This window comes from Lepidochelys olivacea, assembly GCF_965140295.1.
Source record: "Lepidochelys olivacea isolate rLepOli2 genome assembly, chromosome: 12".
Lineage (NCBI taxonomy): Eukaryota > Metazoa > Chordata > Testudines > Cheloniidae > Lepidochelys > Lepidochelys olivacea.
In genome coordinates this window covers 24,471,295-24,492,157 of record NC_140422.1, presented here as the reverse complement: position 1 = coordinate 24,492,157, position 20,863 = coordinate 24,471,295, and the positions used below count along the sequence as shown (strand labels likewise).

Genomic DNA, 20,863 nt, shown 5'->3' with positions numbered 1-20,863 from the left:
CACATCCGCCAGGATCAACCCGCAATTGGAGCTGCAATCCGCTAGCTGTCTTTTACCTGAATCCACATCCTCAGCAGCAAGCTGTCTGTCATAAATATAAAGGGAAGGGTAAACCCCTTTAAAATCCCTCCTGGCCAGAGGAAAACTCCTCTCACCTGTAAAGGGTTAAGAAGCTAAAGGTAACCTCGCTGGCACCTGACCAAAATGACCAATGAGGAGACGAGATACTTTCAAAAGCTGGGAGGAGGGAGAGAAACAAAGGGTCTCTGTCTGTCTATATGCTGTTTTTGTCGGGGATAGACCAGGAATGGAGTCTTAGAACTTTCAGTAAGTAATCTAGCTAGGTATGTGTTAGATTATGATTTCTTTAAATGGCTGAGAAAAGAATTGTGCTGAATAGGATGACTATTTCTGTCTGTGTATCTTTTTGTGACTTAAGGTTTTGCCTAGAGGGGTTCTCTATGTTTTGAATCTAATTACCCTGTAAGGTATCTACCATCCTGATTTTACAGAGGGGATTTCTTTACTTCAATTTATTCCTATTTCTATTAAAAGTCTTCTTGTAAGAAAACTGAATGCTTTTTCATTGTTCTTAAGATCCAAGGATCTGGGTCTGTAGTCACGTAGGCAAATTGATGAGGCTTTTTACCAAACCTTGTCCAGGAAATGGGGTGCAAGGTTTTGGGAAGTATTTGGGGGGAAAGACGTTTCCAAACAGCTCTTCTCCAGTAACCAGTATTTGTTTGGTGGTGGTAGCGGCCAATCCAAGGACAAAGGGTGGAATATTTTGTACCTTGGGGAAGTTTTGACCTAAGCTGGTAAAGATAAGCTTAGGAGGTTTTCATGCAGGTCCCCACATCTGTATCCTAGCGTTTAGATTAGGGGTGGAACCTTGACATGGTGGCAGAGTTTTTTTTTTTCCTTTGGAAAGGAAGTCCAGAAAGCAGCTGAAACTGAAAGCAGCTTGTTTTTTCTCTGCTTTGTGGCCAAGCAGAGACAAAAGGGGATTATCTTTGTGAATTGCAGGTTTTCTTTGCCTGGAGGCAGGGTACTTAACTCCTGCAGGGAAATTCACAGTCTTCCAACCCAGAGTTTTTTTTTTCCCTAAAAGTAAACGGGGGGGGATGGGGGGGTGTTCTACCCACTTGCCTGGAGACAAAAGTGGCAGGGTTTTTTTTTTTGTTAGGATTTTGATTTTTTACAAGGAGCACAAGTTGGAAAAGGAATTTTTTTTCCCTTTAGGCTGCTGGTAAGCAGGTTTCCAAGTAGTTGGAGGTTTTTTGCTTTGATTTGGGCCCAGAGCAGAGACAAGGGAATTGGAATAATTGTCCACATCTGATTATGGACAAATGGGTCTTGGACATCATATCAACTGCCTACTTTAAGATGAGCTCCTATCTATCCTTTCCCCAAAAGTCCCTTCCTCCATACCTATTCAGGGACCCCTCTCCCAAGATGATTCTCAAACAGGAGGCAGATTCTCTGATGCAACTGGAGTAACAGAGTCCGTACCTCCTCAACACAAGGGGACAGGAGAGCTTTTACTGCAAATATTTCCTAATCCCTGAAAAGGCAGAGGGGCTGTAAACCCATCTTGGATCTCAGATAGTTGAATGTCTTCATCTGCCACTCAAGATTTAGGGTGATTTCCCGAACCACTATAATCCTCTCCCTGAATGTCATCAACAGTTTGTGGTGCTCGATTTAAAAGACATTTGTTTTCTTGTAGAACCAGCACACAGGGAATTCCTGTGTTTTACAATGGGCTCAGTACAAGGTTCTCCCCTTCAGCTTTTCTTCAACTCCAAAGGTCATGGCTGTGGTAGCAGCACATCTGTGCCATCACAGTTACCATATATTTCCATACCTAGACAAATGGCTCTTCAAGGGTTGATCATATTGAGAACTGCAGGTAGCACTCACTGTCCTACTTGCCCTTTGCCACTCCCAGGATCTTCAAGTAAGTCCACTTCAAACCCACAATAACTATGGAATTTATAGGAGCAGTCCTGGACCCAGGGCGGCCAGGGCTTGCTTACCACAGGACAGATTCCTTGCAGTAAAGGACCTCGATATCCAAATTCAACTTTGTCCTCAAACAACTGTCAGGTCCTGCTTAGTCCTCCCTAGGCCACACGGCATCATGTGCATATGTGAGACGCCCCCCTCACCAAACTTCACTGTGCAGCCTCCAGTCCCTGGCTGAGAAATGCCTGTGCCCTGAGCAGGGTCTTCTTTTTTGATGAAAATCTCACTTCCTCCCAGCATCTCTCACCTTCTGGGAGAAGACTGAAAATGTTTGTGTGGGAGTTCCTTTTATTCCAACTCCACCCACAAGAATGCTTGTCACAGATATGGCTCTTCTTGTCTGGGGAAAGCACTTGGATGATCATGCATCTCAAGGTTCCTGGACTCCACAGGAGTCCATGTTCCACATCAACCTCCTTGACCTTATACAGAGCATGCAAGCAAATCCTGCCTTTATCTGATTCACTCAAGTCCAAATCAGGTCAGACAATATGACCGTTGTATGTTATATAAACATCTGGGGGGAAGCGAGGTGCACACTATTCTATACATAGGCAGTTTAGCTAGGGAACTGGTGCATCCAACATCATATCACCCTCTCTGCAATCCACTTACCAAGACAATGAATTTCCTAGCAGACAGCCTCAGTTGGCATGAGGACCACAAATGGATGCTCCATTCATCTGTGGCCCAACCGTTATTTCTTCACTGGGGATTCCTGTCTTGGGACCCCTTCACTCCTTAACCCCTTGCAGGCAACAAGAAATGCCCGGCTTACTGATCTTGTAATGCACAGGGACGTAGCTCCAGAGGATATGGTTTCCTAGTGCAATGGTCAGACTCACTGATGTTGGCCTTTCCTCCCATCCCCCTCTTACCATGTGTCTTCATGAAAATCAAGGTGGACGAGGTAACAGTAATCTTAATACCTCCTTGGTGGCCAAGGAGGTTCTGGTTCTTGATAGCTCTCCAGGTGGCCTCCCAGCCATGCATTCACTTACGGACACCTCAAAACCTACTGTCACTGAAGGGGGCAGAATCAACGACCCCAACACAACATCCGACAGCCTGACTTTTGGATGGACAAGGGACTTTTAGAGAAATCCTGCTCAAACGAGGTCCAAACTGTCCTCCTCAGTAGCAGTTCTCCATATTACAGATGGAGATACTGAGTCACAAATAGGTTAAATGAGTTGTACTAGGTGACAAAGCAAGGCCTGTTCAGATGTGCCCTTGAACATGTGCTTAAGTCCATCCCTTTTCTGCAAAGCATAAATTTATACACTACTGAATGCCAAATAAATACATGTTTAAATTCTTTGCTGAGTAGGAATGGATTTAAGTAAGTTCTTAGTTGCTTTGCTGAATCAATTCACAGATGTCTCAGATCTGAAAATAGAACCCAGATCTCCTTATTCCCAGCCTTCTGCTTTAACAATTGATTAGACCAACCTATCTGTCTTAAGCTTTTATGTTTGCCTGATCACTGTAGTTTCAAGTCGCCTTCTGTACGTCATCTTAAAGTTTTATTTTGGCTGGTATAACTTTGTTGTCATTAGAGATCTATAGTCTTTTGCTTCTCGTTACCTGTTCTCCAGAAGGTCTCTAGCCAAGCTATCCTTAACTATGCCAGCAGCCACAAAATCACTGCTAGATGCTATTGGAAGATGATGCTAGCATGTGTGATGACAGTGTCAGACAAATCTTGAAAAAGTCTTTCCTCCAGTTTGTTCCTGTTGTGGTGTTTTTTGGCATCAAAGCTTTAATCTACATGTAGTATCAATTGGAAAAATAATCCCAGTTAAAAACAGTACAGTAAATTCAGAGTGAGTTTTCCCTTACCTGCCAAAATTCAGTGTTGTAGTTGTGTTTGTCCCAGGACATTGGAGAATATCAGTTATGAGATATTCAGAACTCCCTACAGCTATGTCTGCCATGTTAGGATCTGGTCTTGTCCCGCTCCGAATTCATGCTTTCCATTTGCTTTTCTTCATGGACCTTTAAGTTCCTGCATTTTTAACGAGAGCACAGTATAAGATGTTCCACACACACACACACGCATAAAAAGCAGCATCTTAGTGATTGCAAATTATTCACTGTTTCTTTTCTGAAGCCTCAGATCTTTCTCCAAGTTGGAAAGGTAGAGGGAAGAAAAAGGGTAGAACTACTATTCCATTAGCATTTGTGTAAATGACATAGGAGGAAACTTAATATGCAAAATAATATACAAATAATAAATAATTACACCTTTCGTGTGTCAAAACAAGTATAATTGTTCACATGGGAACCCCAGGGTTTATTTTTACTGTGACTGGGTATGGTTTTGATACATAACTATCTGAATTTTAGCCAATCATATAATACATTCAGAAATTACAATAATACATTTGTAATCTGCTTTTAAATTTGTTTTGTTTTGTTTGAGTGATTACTGAATTCCATGAAACTGAGTTCAGGAATTTCTCATTACTCTTGACCTTTAATACATAGTTACTGTATGCATAAATGTGTGACATAATTGTCTTAAAATATGCAGGCAATAATTTGTTATTAGTATTTATATACAAATATATAAATACCTATAGAGAGATACTCTAAGGATCACATTTATGTAATCATATAACTTTATTCTTTCTACATCTGAAAGCTACTTATGTCTATTTCTGAAGGGAAAATATCTTGTAAGGATTGCTTTTAGGAGGGTCTCACTGGTAGTTTATAGAATGACAGTTAATAGAAAGGAGTCCATGTCTTGGCTGAGCCTTAAATATGTGTTTTTACGCCGTAAACACAGTATGCTTCTACAGAATACTCACATTTTTAATTGTGCTAGTTTGATGATAGCTGAGAGAAGGACTTTATAATAGATTTATGCATTCTGTATTGATACCAGCTTTAACCTTAGAAAATGTTTCTGTTAATGAAATACTTGAGTATAATTATTTGATTGTGAAGGATTTTAAATCAATAAATGATAAAAGATAGTGTAAAATATTTGAATGATGCTTCTATCAGATGTTTTTCTTTTCTGAGTTAGGACATTGTTGTTTCATAGCAAATGCATGTATACGTATTAAATAGCCAGAACATAAACTTCTCTTGAAACTTTAGAATTGGTAATAACAGAAATAGATTGGGTTTTTTATTTAAACTTACAGTGTAGATTTTATTTACAACTGAATATTTAACAGTGTATTGGGTGAGGCCTACAGGCTTGAAATTGCACTTCTATGACTTTAAGCATCCCATCTTTGACACCTTGTATCCTGTTCCCTTTTCTTTGCTATTTTTTAACTTACTGCAACAGATGAGGGGTTCTTAAACCATCTGTTAACCTTTTTCCCCATTTTTTTAAAACATGTAGAGTCGCTCAAGGCAAGAAGACCCAGAGCAAGCTAGATTGAAACAAAAAGCAAAGGAGGTAAGCAGAGCTAGAGATCATTACACTTGACATTTCAAGGCTTGAACATATTAATTTTTTATGCCTTGCTACTTGTATATCGTTAATAAAAATCTGACTAAAACTTTTAGGATGTATTTGTTGCTTTGCCTTTGATCTTAATGTTTGCAAACTAATACATTAATACATGTGAAGCCTAAGGAGATTTTATAAGAGAATATTTCCATACATTACATTTTCATTTCCATTTTAGGTAGCTGTAGCTTTTGTTGGGTTGTTGATGATGACAGCGGCATTAGATTTTGGTGGAAAATATATGCCTTTGTCTTTCTGTAAAATGTCACTTCCTAGAAATGTGTTATTTTAATTACTAGTTTTTGTTTTTGTAACAATTAATGTTTTTAAGCTTGATGTTTTATTCAGTCATCATTCTTAGTTACTGTAGTCTAAAAATCATCAAATAACTGCATTTGAAGTTTTGATATTATAGTTGAAGGGTCCAGTTCTGTGAGGTGTTGAGCATCCTTAACTCACACCGAATTAAGGAGCCTGCCTCTTGCTTACGGTTACCCTATGTACTTAAAAGGATCAAGTCATAACTTTATTTAGAAAGACATAAAATATCTCTCTGTTAAATGCAATTATTATTTAAAAAACCAGTATCAATAAGATACCCAGCAAACCCCAATCCCGGTTAGCTGAAGTTAAATTCCATTAATTGTATTAATGAAGTCCATTAGGAGATAATATATACAGAGATATTTGTTTGACAAATATTTTACCTATTTCCCTGGTATTCCTGTTCTATATTTGTTCTGTGTGGTCAGTGTTTTATAATTTCCATTGCTATACAGATCTCATGTATATATGGTGAGAATAAAAAAAAATGCTCTTTTTTGAAGTACATAGATGAAATGTATATTAATTTCTTCCATAACGTGAATTACTGTGAATAGATATGAAATATATAATGAAGAAGAAATGTCAGAAAGAGTTCATTTGAACTTTTTGCCATGGGTCACTGCCTGTCTGGACTAAGGATTTTGAAAATATTTTGAAAATTTCACAAATCAACTATTTTCCTGGAAAAGCCCTGGAATTGTCATACCAGCTACCAACAAAGATACCCAGGCATAGATACAAAAAGAAACTCAGTTTTGAAAATATGTAAAAATAATTGAAGGTAATCAAACGTAGCAAAACAGGCTGTTGAGATAACCACAAAAGCTATTCTACCGTTGAAAGTGAGAATGAGGTACAGTTCAGACATTTGTAGTTTATACTGCCTGCAAAGCTAAGATAGTTATTAGATTTAATTCTTTTTTTATTATTTTGTCATTGTAAGTAAACTATCCGAGAAACATTTGCCATTTGTTGGTGATATGGTGTCATAATCTCTCATTGAGTGCTCTTCTTATTAGTTAATTGGAAGGTAGGGGAAGGAAAAATGGTCTCTTTTAGTAAAAATATGTGTTTTAGCAAGTAATCAGACTGAAATAAGATGAATTCTGTATAGCTGTGCTGAAAGATTTACTGTCTAGCAGATTTGGTTGCTTTTGCTCTGAGCAACTGCAATGAGCATCTCTTTTTCTTACTGTGAAATATTCAAAGTAATTTTGATATATATTGCATTTCTTGATCCACTAGGGGGAGTGATGCTGTACACACTTGTGAATAGAAGAAAATGTTAAAAAATTAATAATCTTGCTTTATTATTGAGTTAGCAAGTATTTTGGTGGTAATCTAATTAGTAATGCCCAGATCAAACTGCTGTGTGACTTTAAAATAGTAATTGTTCCTGAATATGGTAACTGGTTGGAATGAACAAATGTAGAATGAATACCAGGTTTTCTGTTTCAGAATGCTGCACCCTGTTCTTTTGTACAATAGCCCTGCCTTGTTTCCCACCCTTCTAATGAAACTGCATAATTCGCTGGCTCTCTCCCTCTCTCTGAAGTTGAATTTCATTCTACATATTTAAAACCATATGACTATAAGATAAGACTCATTTTTCAGTAATTAGGGTTCTGAATTTTTTTCTTCAGTTTACTGAGATCTTTTCACCTACAAATATTTAAATATATTTAATATATATTTAAAATATATTTTGCAGTGAATGTCCTCAAAAGGGGTGGAGAGTACAAAAAGTAAGTAGGAGTGTATTTTAGTTTAGGGTGGTTTGTTTTTTTTTCCATATAATTTAGTTGGATCAGTTGCTGAATGAATACTGACACTGAATACAGTTGCATTGGTGCTACTGAGACAAAACGACTGACTTTGCAATACAAAAGATGATATACTAGCCACATGGTAGTTGGGGCATTATATTATCTGAAATTAAAGACTTTGAATTAACTTTTCAAAAAAGTCTCAGTTTTATAACTTCTCTGCCAGCTGGTCTGCTCTTAAATGTGCAGATGATCTATATTCAAGAGGAGATTTGGGTCTCCCTCCAGGTTTTGTAAATTATGAAGGTGATATTGTTAGCTTTATGAAGATTAGGGAAATATTGATTTCAATTCCGCTAATCTATAAAAATGACTTGAATGTTGGATTTTGAAGACACTTGTTGCTCATTTGCCGTTCTGGCTGGTGGCTAGACACTATTATTTAGTCAGGTATGCTGAGGACACCCAAGTCTCTTATATTATGCACAGCGCTTTGGAGCTTAGTCTTATTTCCTGGATAGCGTTGGCGCTTGTGAAGCATAATGGATGTTTTATGCTTGCAAGTCATAAATTTGCTCTTTTGATAAAGATTTGAGAATTTTACCATTATCTGGAAGGGTTCAGAGGCTTTGTAAATGTATAATGTTTCAAGGCTGTTGATATACCTGTATTTGAAGGGTGACACCAGCCAGCATATTCCTTCTATTACCCACCCAAACATTCTGGCATTATCTCTTTATTCTCATTTGTAGGGTGATTAGGACTGGGCTCTGGATCCATCCCAGGTAAACTCAGAGTCAAAGTGGGTGGAGACTGTAGAAGCAAACAGAAGTCCCAGGTGTGGGCACTAGAAATAAAGACAATGATGTGCAGAGAATGGGATCAATGGGGGAGATGAGAGAGAAGTATATAAGGGGAGAAAGGTGAAATCTGAAAGGAGTGGCTTAGCGATGGTTTATGGAGAAGACAAATCTAAAGGATGAAATACCTAGTTTTAGAGTTGGGAAGAAAGATATCAAAGTATAGGAAAAAATTATAATAGGAAGAGATAAGGGAAGGAAAAAATAAATAAAAGCAAAGGGTACAGGTTCTAAAACTTCCTTTTATGCTCAGGACCTCTGGACAGTCACATCTTTTTTTAAACCAAATTAGCAGAAACTAGTTTTAAATTTGGTTAAAAAAACGTATTAAACATCATAACTAACCTAGTTATACATAGCCCTACTGTGGACACTATCTATCACACTGAGGCTTTATCTACACACAGGCTTGCACTTTTTTAGTTATACTGATGCAAACTCCTATGGTGGTCACTCTTATTTTTGTTTGAGTGACCTATTTAGGTTTAGTTTAAACCTGTTCCAAATTGATTTAAGATAAATGAAAATAAGTGTTCACACAGAGGTTTACACTTGTTTAACTTTCAGTTAAAATTCATGCCTTCATTAAACTGGTGCAACTCTCCTTGTCGACAAGGACAAGGTAGTGATCAGTCAGTGTATTTTAATATTAAACCTATTTAACAAAGTGATGCAACATTATCTTTAAGCAAGTTTATTGCAAGAAAAATGTTCCTCTTCACTTGTATACTGAACTACATGAGTATTTAAACCTAGGCTACATTCTGAAATAAGAAAGATACAGTGTGATTGTCAGTTGAACCTGTACAAGGATTAGCAACATTTGTGGACAACATTTACTTTTTATTACATTGTTAAACCTTTCAAAATCAAATTTTAAAAAATATGATGGCAATTGTTCAGTCATTTGAAAGAATGGAAAGTCAACTACAAATATGTATTAGAGAAATGAGTTCTCTAACATCCATAAAAAGGGTTCATTAAATAGGACATAAAACAGACTATATAACTTCTAGCAAGATTAGAGAAAGATTAGGAATAATTAAGTCAGTATCTAGTAATTAATAATATAAATGGTTTCAAAGAAAGATAGAGCAGGTGAGATCCTGAGCATCCTTTCTGTTATGGATAACTTGCTATATATTCAGTGTTCATTAACTGAAATGCCTGTTTAGGCTGAAAGTGAAGTAGCTGAGTTTGTTCATCCTAATAGATTAACTAGGTTAAAATCTTTGTGTCATCACTAACAAAGGAAATTACATAGTAATAAAAACTTAAAGTAAACACCATGAACACAGTATAGTAGGGCATGCTTTCAGAGTCCAGATCAATTTAGATAACCCCCAGTCAGAATCTGGTCTCACAGGCACTGTACTCCATGTGTGTGAAATCTTGGCCCCATGGAAGTCAATGGCAAAACTTCCATTGATTTCAGTAGGGACTAAATTTCACTTTGAGTACACTCCAGGGGTATTATCCTTATCTGTGCCAGCAGTTCACCTTTTTAATATTTGCACAATAGTAGCAATACATCTGAAATGAGAAAGCTCTTCCAAGGCATTTGTTGAGGATGGGGCAATTGTCATGTCATGCACGCAGCCCTTAGTAAAGCTCTCTCTGCTGGACATTCACCAGGTTGCTGTATCTGTCCCAATCCACTGGACCCATGTGCTATAAGCTTCCCTTGATTTGAGTAGGTTTCAATACCGGCTTTCCTTGGCCTGTCTGGCACATTTCCAGGGCACAGGCTGTCCCCATTGCAGAAATGGAGCTACATGAGCCATCTGCCCTGCACCCCCAGGTCCAGTGTTGATCCCTCAGCTTGCTCCATAACTTAAGCACACCCTTTCCCAGAACTCGAGCCATGTGAATGCTCTGTGTTTATAATTCACCTCTTCAAGGGCATGTGATAGTGAAGCAGACAAGCACACACAGATAGACTTTCACAGGAGTTTAAAATAAATTACTCTTTATTTAACATAAGGATACACAGATCTAGAGAGCTGAAAGAATGGAAAGTCAACTGCAAAATGCAATTTCCCTGCCTCAGTTTCTTCACCACTCAGTCATTCTTTGGTCATAGGCTAGAGTCCTGTAGAGAGTCCAGGATCTTTCCTCTCCTCTGTCCTCCAACATATAGCTTCTCATTATGGAGTCTCTCTCCCACCCCGCCCACCCTGAAAAAAATGACCAGTGAGAGTCCCTTACTTTGTCAGGTGACTTCCTGCTCAGTTTCATTTCAAAATCCCCGACTGGGTGATCTGTTCTGTAGTTACCACACCTCTAGTGTTCAGACAAAAAATCTTGTTTACCTTGAGCATCAGTTGTCTCTTTGTCCAAGGGTGCACCTTTTAAATGGATGATTGTCAAAGGATATTTCTACAGTGCAATTAAACACCTGAGGCTGGCCCATACCACCTGACATGGGCTCACAGGGCTTGGGCTAAGGGGCTGTTTAATTGAGACGTAGGCGTTTGGGCTCGGGCTGGAGTCTGAGCTCTGGGACCCTGCAAGGGAGGAGAGTCCCAAGGCTCACGCTTTAGCCCAAGCCTGAACATCTGCACTGTAACTAAACAGCCCTTTAGCCTGAGCCCCACAAGCCCCCAGCTTGAATGAGCCAGCCTCGGGTTTTTAAATTCAGTCTAGAGATACCCAAAGTTTAACCCTCTATTAGCCCTGTGCCAGGTGCAAGAATTTCTCCTGTTGCCCTTGTGGATTTAGCTCAGCATGGAGGCAAAAGACAGTAGAGAAGGCAAAGATTAGCCTTCCAATCAAAACGGAGTTTTCACTCTGACCCAGATACAGAATGTCCTCAATATCAAACAGAATTCATAAGCTGTGTCACACCCTGTGTGGGGATACACTGAGTGCAGACTGCACCTCTTCTGCAGCTGTTGCATGAGTTTGTCAGGGAGCATGTTTCTCCCAGTGCCCTTGGAGGTGTTATGCACGCTGCAAACCTCTGGGCATTGTGGTTCCCTCCACTTTGTTGCTACACTTTCTCTGCCTCGCCCAGGTGGCTTTCATTGTAGGAGGGTTAAATTGGCCTTAAGCATCTAGCTTTTGAAATGCAGCCTGTTCTGATAATATATGCAAAAAGTGTTTGGAAAGGATGTTAGATATATTTGTACGCAAAGCTATAACACTCCTCACTCTTTAAAAAAAAAAAAAGTGAGGTAGTCTGTCAGAGCACTGAGTACACACATTTTACAAGGCTTGAACACTGACATGGAAATATGAAACCATTCTTGTTCCCAGACTAAAAAGAAAAGTTGCTTCTAAGCTAAATATTGTAATTCTGATTCAGCTCAGGATATTTGACTATTAAGATATCAAAAATAATTCTACAATAAATAATTTCTTAACATTGTATTGAGTATATCTCAATAATTCTGTAGTAGTGGTATTTGCTTGTAAATAGATTCAGATTTACTGCTATTATCCCTATATTCAGGTTTTGCTGAAAACCAAAAGCATAAGGAGTTTGGTAAGAAACAATCTATTCTTTCTTAAAGGACTTTTATAACAAATTATTTTCTGTCCAGGAATTGAGCTCCTGAACAGAAAATAAGTTTAAATTAAATCTCTGTTTAGCTCCCTAAATCATCTGAGGGTCAGAAGATTGAAAGAAAGGAGGAGAATCTTAGGAATTTGATCTTAGAATAGTGATTGATTTAATGCTCTTTTTGACCAGTAAAGGTACATCTAAACTGGAATATTTTGTGAATGTTTTTCTGTACCAATTCTGTCAATACTAAAGCTGTTGTATAGATAGAGTACAGGCATTTTTATTACTATGTGAGTAAGGTTAAATAACACAGTGGCCAAAAAACAACAACAAAAGAACAAAAAAACCCCCCCAAACCAGACAAAAGCTTCCTGTATATATTATAGCTTCCGTTGTTTGTCACCCGCTGGAGCTATCTAGTGCAGAAAAATACTTATCAACTTTTCCAGTGTGGATAAGGGCTACAGAAAACACCACAGGTCTGAATTTGGCCCATTAAGTTTTCCATTATGTTGGGCAATTGCCAACTGAACATATTTTTAGTCATTCCTTCTCTTTATCAAAATGATAGAAAAAAGTCGTGTTAAGACAAAGAGATATATCAGACAGTCAAGCTTTGGGGTAAATGGCTTTTCTACAGTTAAAGTTCCTGTGACTTTCATTCTGTGCAAACTTGCTACTCAGAAAGAAGTAGATACTCCCATGAAAACCCTCTGTATTATCAAGCATAACTAATTAGAACTATTTTTACAATATTTTTGTCTTTTTGAAGGAAGACAACATCAGACATGCAGTATGGTACCATGACCAGCACAAATCCTGATAAATTACTTCCATTGTGAGCTTTTGGGGGCAGGGCAATATATCATTATATGTGCATACAGAGTCTAGCATAATGTAGTTCTGATCCTCAACTAGAACCTCTAGGTGCTACTGAAATACAAATATTAATATCTTTAACAAATAGTTAAATATTCTTCATAGATTTTTTTTTTAACTACAGATCTGCAGAATTATCACATTCTGCTAAATTTCCAAGGCTAAAACACAGTCTAGACCCCGATCCTACAAACATTTATGTTTGTGTGTGACTTTAGGCAAGAGAGTGTCTTACTGAATTCCACAGAACTGTTCACACACATACGTGTTTGTAATATCAGGGACCAAGACTCTTCATAGCATCTCTTGCAAGGGCAGAGTTGTAAAATAAAAGAACTGTTTGGTTGGAGGGTAAGGCATGACATTACAGTTCCTATTCAGGAATGGGAGTTTGGACAATAGAAGGCAAAATGCCAAGGATCAAGAGGAAGGCCCTAATCTCTTTCCAGCCAAGTCTTGTGAAGCAGGAAAGACTGGTTTAGACAAGAAGTGGATTAATTGGAGGTGAGCATAAAGAGAGAGCTTTTTTGCCTTCCCTCTACCCCAAAGTTTTCCCAAGCTGAAGATTGCCCCTTTCAGTACAGGAAAAATCTAAACTACATCCAGTCTTCTTCAATAAACCACACTACTTCTCCCTCGAGAGAACAATGGAAGTGATCCATAGTTGGAGATGGGTTTTTGTCTTCCTAAGAATCATCCAGTGTTGATCACTGCAACAGACAGGATACTGGTCTTGATGAGCTTAATGGTCTGATCTGGTATATCAAATCCTGTATTATACCCATGTAGTGCACATAGATCTTTGTGCAGAGTGAAACAATTTATCCTACCTCATAAATGTTCATTTTTTGTGGGACACTGATTGTAGTTCTATTGTAGTTAATGTTTTAGAAGTTAATTTTACTTCTAATTATCTGCACTGGTACAAACCCGTGTTTGATCTTTCTTAGTGAACAAACTATATGTTTTGAGATTTGGTATCCCTTTAGAATAGGGATCTGAAAAAAAAGTTCCTATTGTTTACATATGTGTATTTAAACTATAATATAGAAACCATAAATGCTTCACATTTTAATTGACACCATCACTGGCATCAAATGCCATTGTTAACTAAATGTGATGAGAAATACCATGTAGTGTCAATTGGTACTAACACTTAGAATGTCTTGTTTCTGTGGTATCAGTCTGTCATGATTTTCCAACTCAGGAAATATTACATTTACAAAAGCTGCAGACAGCAATTTCAGTTAAGACAGATATTTCCAGTCAGTGAATACTAATTATGTTTTTAAAAAATCTGTATGGTTGAAGAATTAAAAATGTTTACACAGAAGGTCACATCAAATTTAATTATCCATATTTTTGCTATGAATAAATTTATTTATTAATCAGTAGTTTATTTCAATTAACAGGATAACAGCTGGAACAATATAAGTGGAAAATTAGTATCCTTATGTATGGTTTCAGAGTAACAGCCGTGTTAGTCTGTATTCGCAAAAAGAAAAGGAGTACTTGTGGCACCTTAGAGACTAACCAATTTATTTGAGCATGAGCTTTCGTGAGCTACAGCTCACTTCCTCAGATGCATATCGTGGAAACTGCTGCCTGCTGGTTTCCACGATATGCATCTGAGGAAGTGAGCTGTAGCTCACGAAAGCTTATGCTCAAATAAATTGGTTAGTCTCTAAGGTGCCACAAGTACTCCTTTTCTTTTTATCCTTATGTAAACATTTTTTGCCCTTATCGGTTTTCCTGTTACTTAAACTTTAAGAATTAATTCTTAAGATTCATGCAAAGTTTTAAAATTAGAGTCTCAAAAAGCATTTTTACCAACTAAACTTGATTTTTTTGCTGTACATATTTGAAGGACAGGCCCTTATTGTTGAGGTTTTCCCTCATTACAAAACTGTAGCTACACTAATGCAAAAAAAAAAAAAAAAAAAAGTGTAGACAAAGCCTTAGATTTAGTTCTAGAAAAGTAGACACAATCCCAGGTATTTGAGCACTCAATCCTGTGATGTATATTTAATATCAACATTTTATTGTGCTTATAGCAGTGTTATCCAGTGGATGGAGAACAGGAGGCCTGGGCTCTAGTCTCTCTCTCTGGACTAATTAGATTCTATCCGTGATTATGGTGTCAGGCTTCTTAGAATATATACATGCTATTTAAAGCTCCAAAATACAAAGACAATAGCCATATTAATAAAACATTTTGATGAGTTCCTTGTAATAACTGATAGGCTTCCAAGGGAGATTGTGAAATCCCCGTCAATGGAGGTTTTTAAGAAGAGGTTGGACAAACACCTGTCAGGGATGGTGTAAGTTTAAGCACAGGGGGACGAACTTGACTTCTCGACGTCCCTTTCAGCCCTACATTTCTATGATGCTGGCAATTATGTTTATCCCAGAACAGTCATAGGTGACAGGTGTCCTTGTGGGAAATAGGAAACTCTTAAGCTAAGTAGAAATGTTGTGACTAAAGCAATGTTTACATAAAGTACAAAATTCAGTTACTGCAAACCTAGTTCTGTAAGAAATACTTTTTTAAAATTTATCATATGGTCACATGTACCGTACTTTAAATATTTGCACAAACATGTCTAATAAAAATATGGTGATGTGAAATATTTTACTCTCCAGTGATCAATATGGTACCAAGCTAAAAGAATCTAAATACCATAAATTGTTTTATATTTAAAATATAACTTAATTCTGTGTCCTGATAAATTACAATTACATTTCTTTTGATTATTATTTGTATACCACCAGAATATAATGGAATTATCATACCTCCTGCTGACACATTTTTAGTCTCTTTAGTGCAGGTCCCAGATAGAAAAGTCTATCCCCAGTCTACCCTGACACTCCTGATACATAGTGGAAACCCCCTCTACCTGATAGTAGACTGAAAGCACAGGTGTCTGTTCTAACATTCTACAAATAATGGCCATTATTTGGCAATTTATATACTTGGTATATACTTAGTAGAGCAGACTGAAGTTTTCTGTGGCAAATGCTATAATCATCTCCAACCAGCAGGTGAAAGATGGACAAGAATACAGGGGCAGAGTTAAGCTTGGTGTTCAAATCTTTATAGCAGTTATTGAGACTTTTTTACAATGTTAGTGTTTCAAAGGGCTATTTAATTTCAACCTTCATTCTGTCAGAACAGGTGTAGAGTGTTTTTTTTTTGTTTGAGATTGTAACAACTTTTCCGTGTGCATCTCATAGTGATTTATGAAACAATGAATTAATCTTCACAAGACTTCTGTAGAATATTCTGTTATTTAACAGATGGGTAAATGAGGCAGAGAGAAGTTATGTGATTTGATATCCAGTATGTCTGTCTCTGTAGCTGTATACAATAGTCTTCCCATGTGGTTCTCCAACAGGAAACCCTGCACAACAGGATTTGGCCCTTAATTATTACATTTTTGAGGCTATATATTCCTATAAACATTTGTAAAAGTTAGTTTTGTTATCATTAGTTTTGGCACAGGTATTTTTAGTAAAAATCATGGCCAGGATGTGGGCAATAAACAATAAATCGTGGAAGCCAGAGACCCGCTGTCCGGGACTGAAGTCACAGAGGTCACGTAAAATCACGGAATCCGTGACTGACTCATAGCCTTAATTATCATCAATATCAGTCAGTTTAACCAAATAAAATATTAACTACTTTTGGTTAGATTACAGGTTGTAATAAGGATAAAAGTTGAAGTATCATTTTTTGTGATTTGTAAAACAGACATTTCTGTTTATATTTAGATGCATGCATAGCTTTCTAATCATACTTAAAATACAAACCAGGCAGCTGATCATTAATGTGTCTGGGAAGACTAAAGGTGTATTGCTTTCATTTGCTGTTTTTAGTTTAGTCTTTGCATTACAAATATTTTAATGTTTTCCATTAAACACTCTACTGATAGGCACATCATCTTAATTGAATAATGAGAGACTGCTCAGCGTGTTGTTGATAAAAAAAAAGTGCTTGTTTTCCCTCTAGTAATATTATTTTTTAAAAGTAAATAAATTGCATTATTACTATTTCTAATGTAAACATTAGTCAGTGGTCAGTTTTCCCTTAAGTGTGTGTTTACCAGACATGGATTTGAATATCTGTGAAATTTAGATATCTGAAGGAAAGTCACTCATTTTCTTTGGGTTATTAGGCAGTTCAAGTAACAGTTCATAGGATTTCTTGTTCCTATTTAGTCTTGAAAGAATATTGTTGAAGCTTGCGATTAGCTTCCATGTTTTGACTGTGGGGAAGTCAGAGTGATGTAAGATGTTTTCCATGTAGAAGGGAAAAACTGGAACAAGGGTGCTATAAGTTTGTTCTATTTCTTAACTGACGATGAGCTTCTGTTGACTGAGCTGTTGCTAGTTCTTTAAAATATCTCTCAATATAATGTGGGAGAGAAGAGAAGCGACTGAAAATCATTACAAACTTCTGTGTATAAATGCAATTATAATTAATGACAGTATGATCTTATATGCAGTGTTGTTGTAGCCGTATCAGTCCCAGGATATTAGAGAGGCAAGGTGGATGAGGTTAAATCTTTTATTGAACCAACTTCTGTTGGTGAGAAGGAAAAGCTTTTGACAAGCTCTTTGTAAGCTTGAAAGCTTGTCTCACCAACAGAAGATGGTCCAATAAATATTATCTCACCTACCCTGTATGGGCTTACACAGTTAGGAATTAGTGCAAAAATCTAAATAAAATTGTTAAATCTTCTTGGAATTAATATTGTGACTCCTCCACCCCATTCCTTACTACCCTGCACAGTTAGTTTCACAGGTAAGCTTAATTATATACGAAACAAAAATGTTTTGTGTCTTTAAACTAGAAACACAACATGTAGATTTTCTGAAGAGCCTTCTTAATCTTTATTTCTGACATGCTATCAGTATTATTACCTTTAAATGGGTATTTCACCCTATGTGACCAAACGTTGTATTCACCTGTCAAACCACATGAAAATCTATTAACTCCCCGAAAGATAAGATTAAGAAATATCATCCTGCAAGAAGTGCTCATAATATTTGGCAAATATGTCAGACAAGTGAAGTAGGCTTTAGGGGGGAGTCAAAAGATATAAAATGGGAAATTAGACTGAAATCAGGTGTTAATTGTATTCAGGAAGACAGTAGAGATAGAAAATGTTCTCTTGATAAGAAATATGTATGAAATGAATGTGAGATTGATGGGACCAGTACAGATTTTATGGGAAACTATGTAATTTCAGATTTTTATTTATTCTCTAACTTTAAACATGTACGTTTTGGTGGTAATTTTAAAAATCTGGTTTAAAAGATGTTGTTTGGAGGCATAATTGATACAGAAGAGGTTTGTTTGTTTTCTGAGAACCCACTTCGTCATTTAAAATAGTGGTGTATTGCAGGACTTGCAAACAACATTGGTATTTTAACACATTTCTGCATGGTATTTTAACACATTTTTTAATAGTGTATTACTACTATCCCAGTAGGGGGAAGTGTCTTCTGGAAACCTTTTTTCTAGAGGAGAAGGTAATGTGGACATTTTCTGCCATCCCACTAGTTAGTGCTTTTATTTGTCATTTTATGTTGCATGCTGGTTTTTAGGGCTGTGGTTAAATTGTGGGAATATATGATAACTTTTGTTGTAAGAAGGCCTAAAGTCCTGAGTCAGCACAGTGTTTTTGACATTGGTGTGCATCTTCCTGTGCTACAGAAGCAAAACAGTCTCAATGCTGTAGTGTAGTGGTAGAATCTAGGGGATACCTAATGTGATTTACTAAGAGGTACAGATCAGGAAAGTCACTGAAAGTACATTACTATCAAAGGTTACTGTCTAGGCCACCTGTGGCTCTTTTGACATTCGCAAGCTCCCATTTCAAGACAGATGAAACTAAATACTGAAGATCGATTTTAGTATATTTTAGTATAGATCTATCATTGATGATTGCCAACTCCTCTTACATAAACACCATAAAACTGCTTCTTTGTGGTTTAACAGTGGTTCTTGGAAAAAACAGGTGCAGGTGAGGGGGCAGAGATTACCTAGAGAGGACCTCAGGCCGAAAAGACTTTGTCTCCCGTTTTCCTACAGGCACAGTTCCACTGGCAAAATCCTGGGTCTCATTTACTGGCCTCTTTAGTCTTTATCAGCCCTAGACATTGGCCACAAGTTGCAACGAGCTAAACCTCTTATATCTCCTGATATTAAAGTTAAAAGTACTATTGAGTCTAAATCAACTGTGTCCACATGATACCATAAGAAAAGTGACAAAAATCACCAAATGTCTGCCAGTTTAGTCCAGCAGGAAATTTCGTTTTCTGATCCCAAAACAGGCAATCGGTGAGACCTGCAGCATCCTAAAAATACAGGTCTTACAGTACAGCTAAGAACAGAAGGCAGCCACCAGGAAACTTTAAATATGTGGCGGAGGAGGGGAGACATCCCCAGGGGGTAGTCCTTTGCCTGCCAGGTATGTACTCTCACATCTGAGTGCTATGCTACTCCTGCAGTCTATTCAAAATGTGTGCTCCCCCACACTGCCGGCTGCAGAGGAGAGGGCATTCTTCCACTGTGTAAAAAGAGGAATTGTTACTAGAGTGCCCTCAGAACTTTTGAATCCTGCAGTCACCTCACCTTTGTTAGTGATCCTCTGACATCATAAGCAAAGTTAGAATCATGCTGGTTCACACTTGGGTGGGTGACTTCTAAGGAACTGTTTAACTACTTGTATCTTGATTGAGCAGACTGAGGTCAACTCTACACCCCTTGCATTGTGTTAGGGGATATGAAGAATGATCCAGAGCCCACTGATGTTGATAGAAGTCTGTTCACTTCAGAGGACTTTGGATCAGGCCCACAGAGCTGCTGGAGTTGTCATGTTTCAGAAAAGAAAAGAGAGCAAGGCAGTTTTTGGTTTTGGAAGAATCTATGGCACATTTCATGAAAATAGAGGTGTTTGTTTCAGGGTCTGGGCTAAATTCCAGTGATAGTGATTAAAATATTCCTCTTTACTCCTATCTTAAACTATGGAGTATACTTTTTCACAGCCACTGCATTCTGTCCCCAGAGGTGGCTGCATTTCAATATGTCATGTGGTCCCAATCCATATTTTACCTAATTTAGAGCTGATGTGAGGCTTAATTCATATTTGTAAAGTGCCCTGAGAGAAAGATACTATGTAGGTGCAAAATATTTATTATCCTTTATTTATCTGGTAGTTCTGCTTGTGCTGTGTATAGACAGTATTTCAATTTTTTATGGTATATTGTTTTAATAAATTAGGAAATTGCTCTTGATCCCAGGTATTAATGGTAATGTGCAATTTGCTGTCAGTTGTGTCAAGTCTTAATTTCCCAAATTTTGAGCACTTTTTTTTTTTTGCTAGATGTGCAAGTGATTTTTCAATAATTTTTCGCCAAAAAAGGGGAGTCTTAGTCTTGTTCCAATTCATTAATACAGAACTAGGAGGAAAAAGATCTTCCTTAAAGTCTCAATTTGCTGTGGACAACTGGAAATTATTAATGCCAACCCAGGAGCTGTTCTCCTAAAACTATTCAACTTCTCCCCTAGTGCAACTCAAGTCTCTTGATTGTTTCCATTTATGAAAATTTCTTTCAGGCTAACATAGGGCAATATAATACATGCTTTGACAACCTTGAGAGCTGTTGTTATCTCTATTATACAAATTTCTGAAATTGTCCTTGTTGCATAATTGATGATGGTAAAATTTCTGTAATTTGCTCCACTATACTACTAACCTTTCAAGAAATAAATGTACATTTCATAAAAACCCTCAATTAATTTTTAGTGGGGCTGAAGCTGTATAAACACAGACTAAACCTGACAGTCACCAACACAGGAACACCTAAGAATGTGGTAACCATTATCATGCAAATGCTAGAGATGGTTGAATACGTAGTGAAAGATGCAATGACCTGAATGTTTTGCCTAAGAAATCATCTTTTGGCCTGTCTGATTCAGTGGGTTTACTCTCTTGTGTTCATTTTCCAGTGT

The 20,863-nt window shown here is 37.3% G+C and overlaps 1 protein-coding gene across 1 annotated transcript in view; it reads left to right on the top strand.

The window, feature by feature from the left end:
• LOC311529159 (transcription initiation factor TFIID subunit 4-like) overlaps positions 1-20,863 on the top strand; it is a 200,205-nt gene that overhangs the window by 96,250 nt on the left and 83,092 nt on the right. Inside the window, exon 13 of the mRNA XM_084644905.1 lies at positions 5,393-5,449. Within this exon, the coding sequence (XP_084501031.1) occupies positions 5,393-5,449 (57 nt within the window). The remainder of the gene's footprint in view (positions 1-5,392; positions 5,450-20,863) is intronic.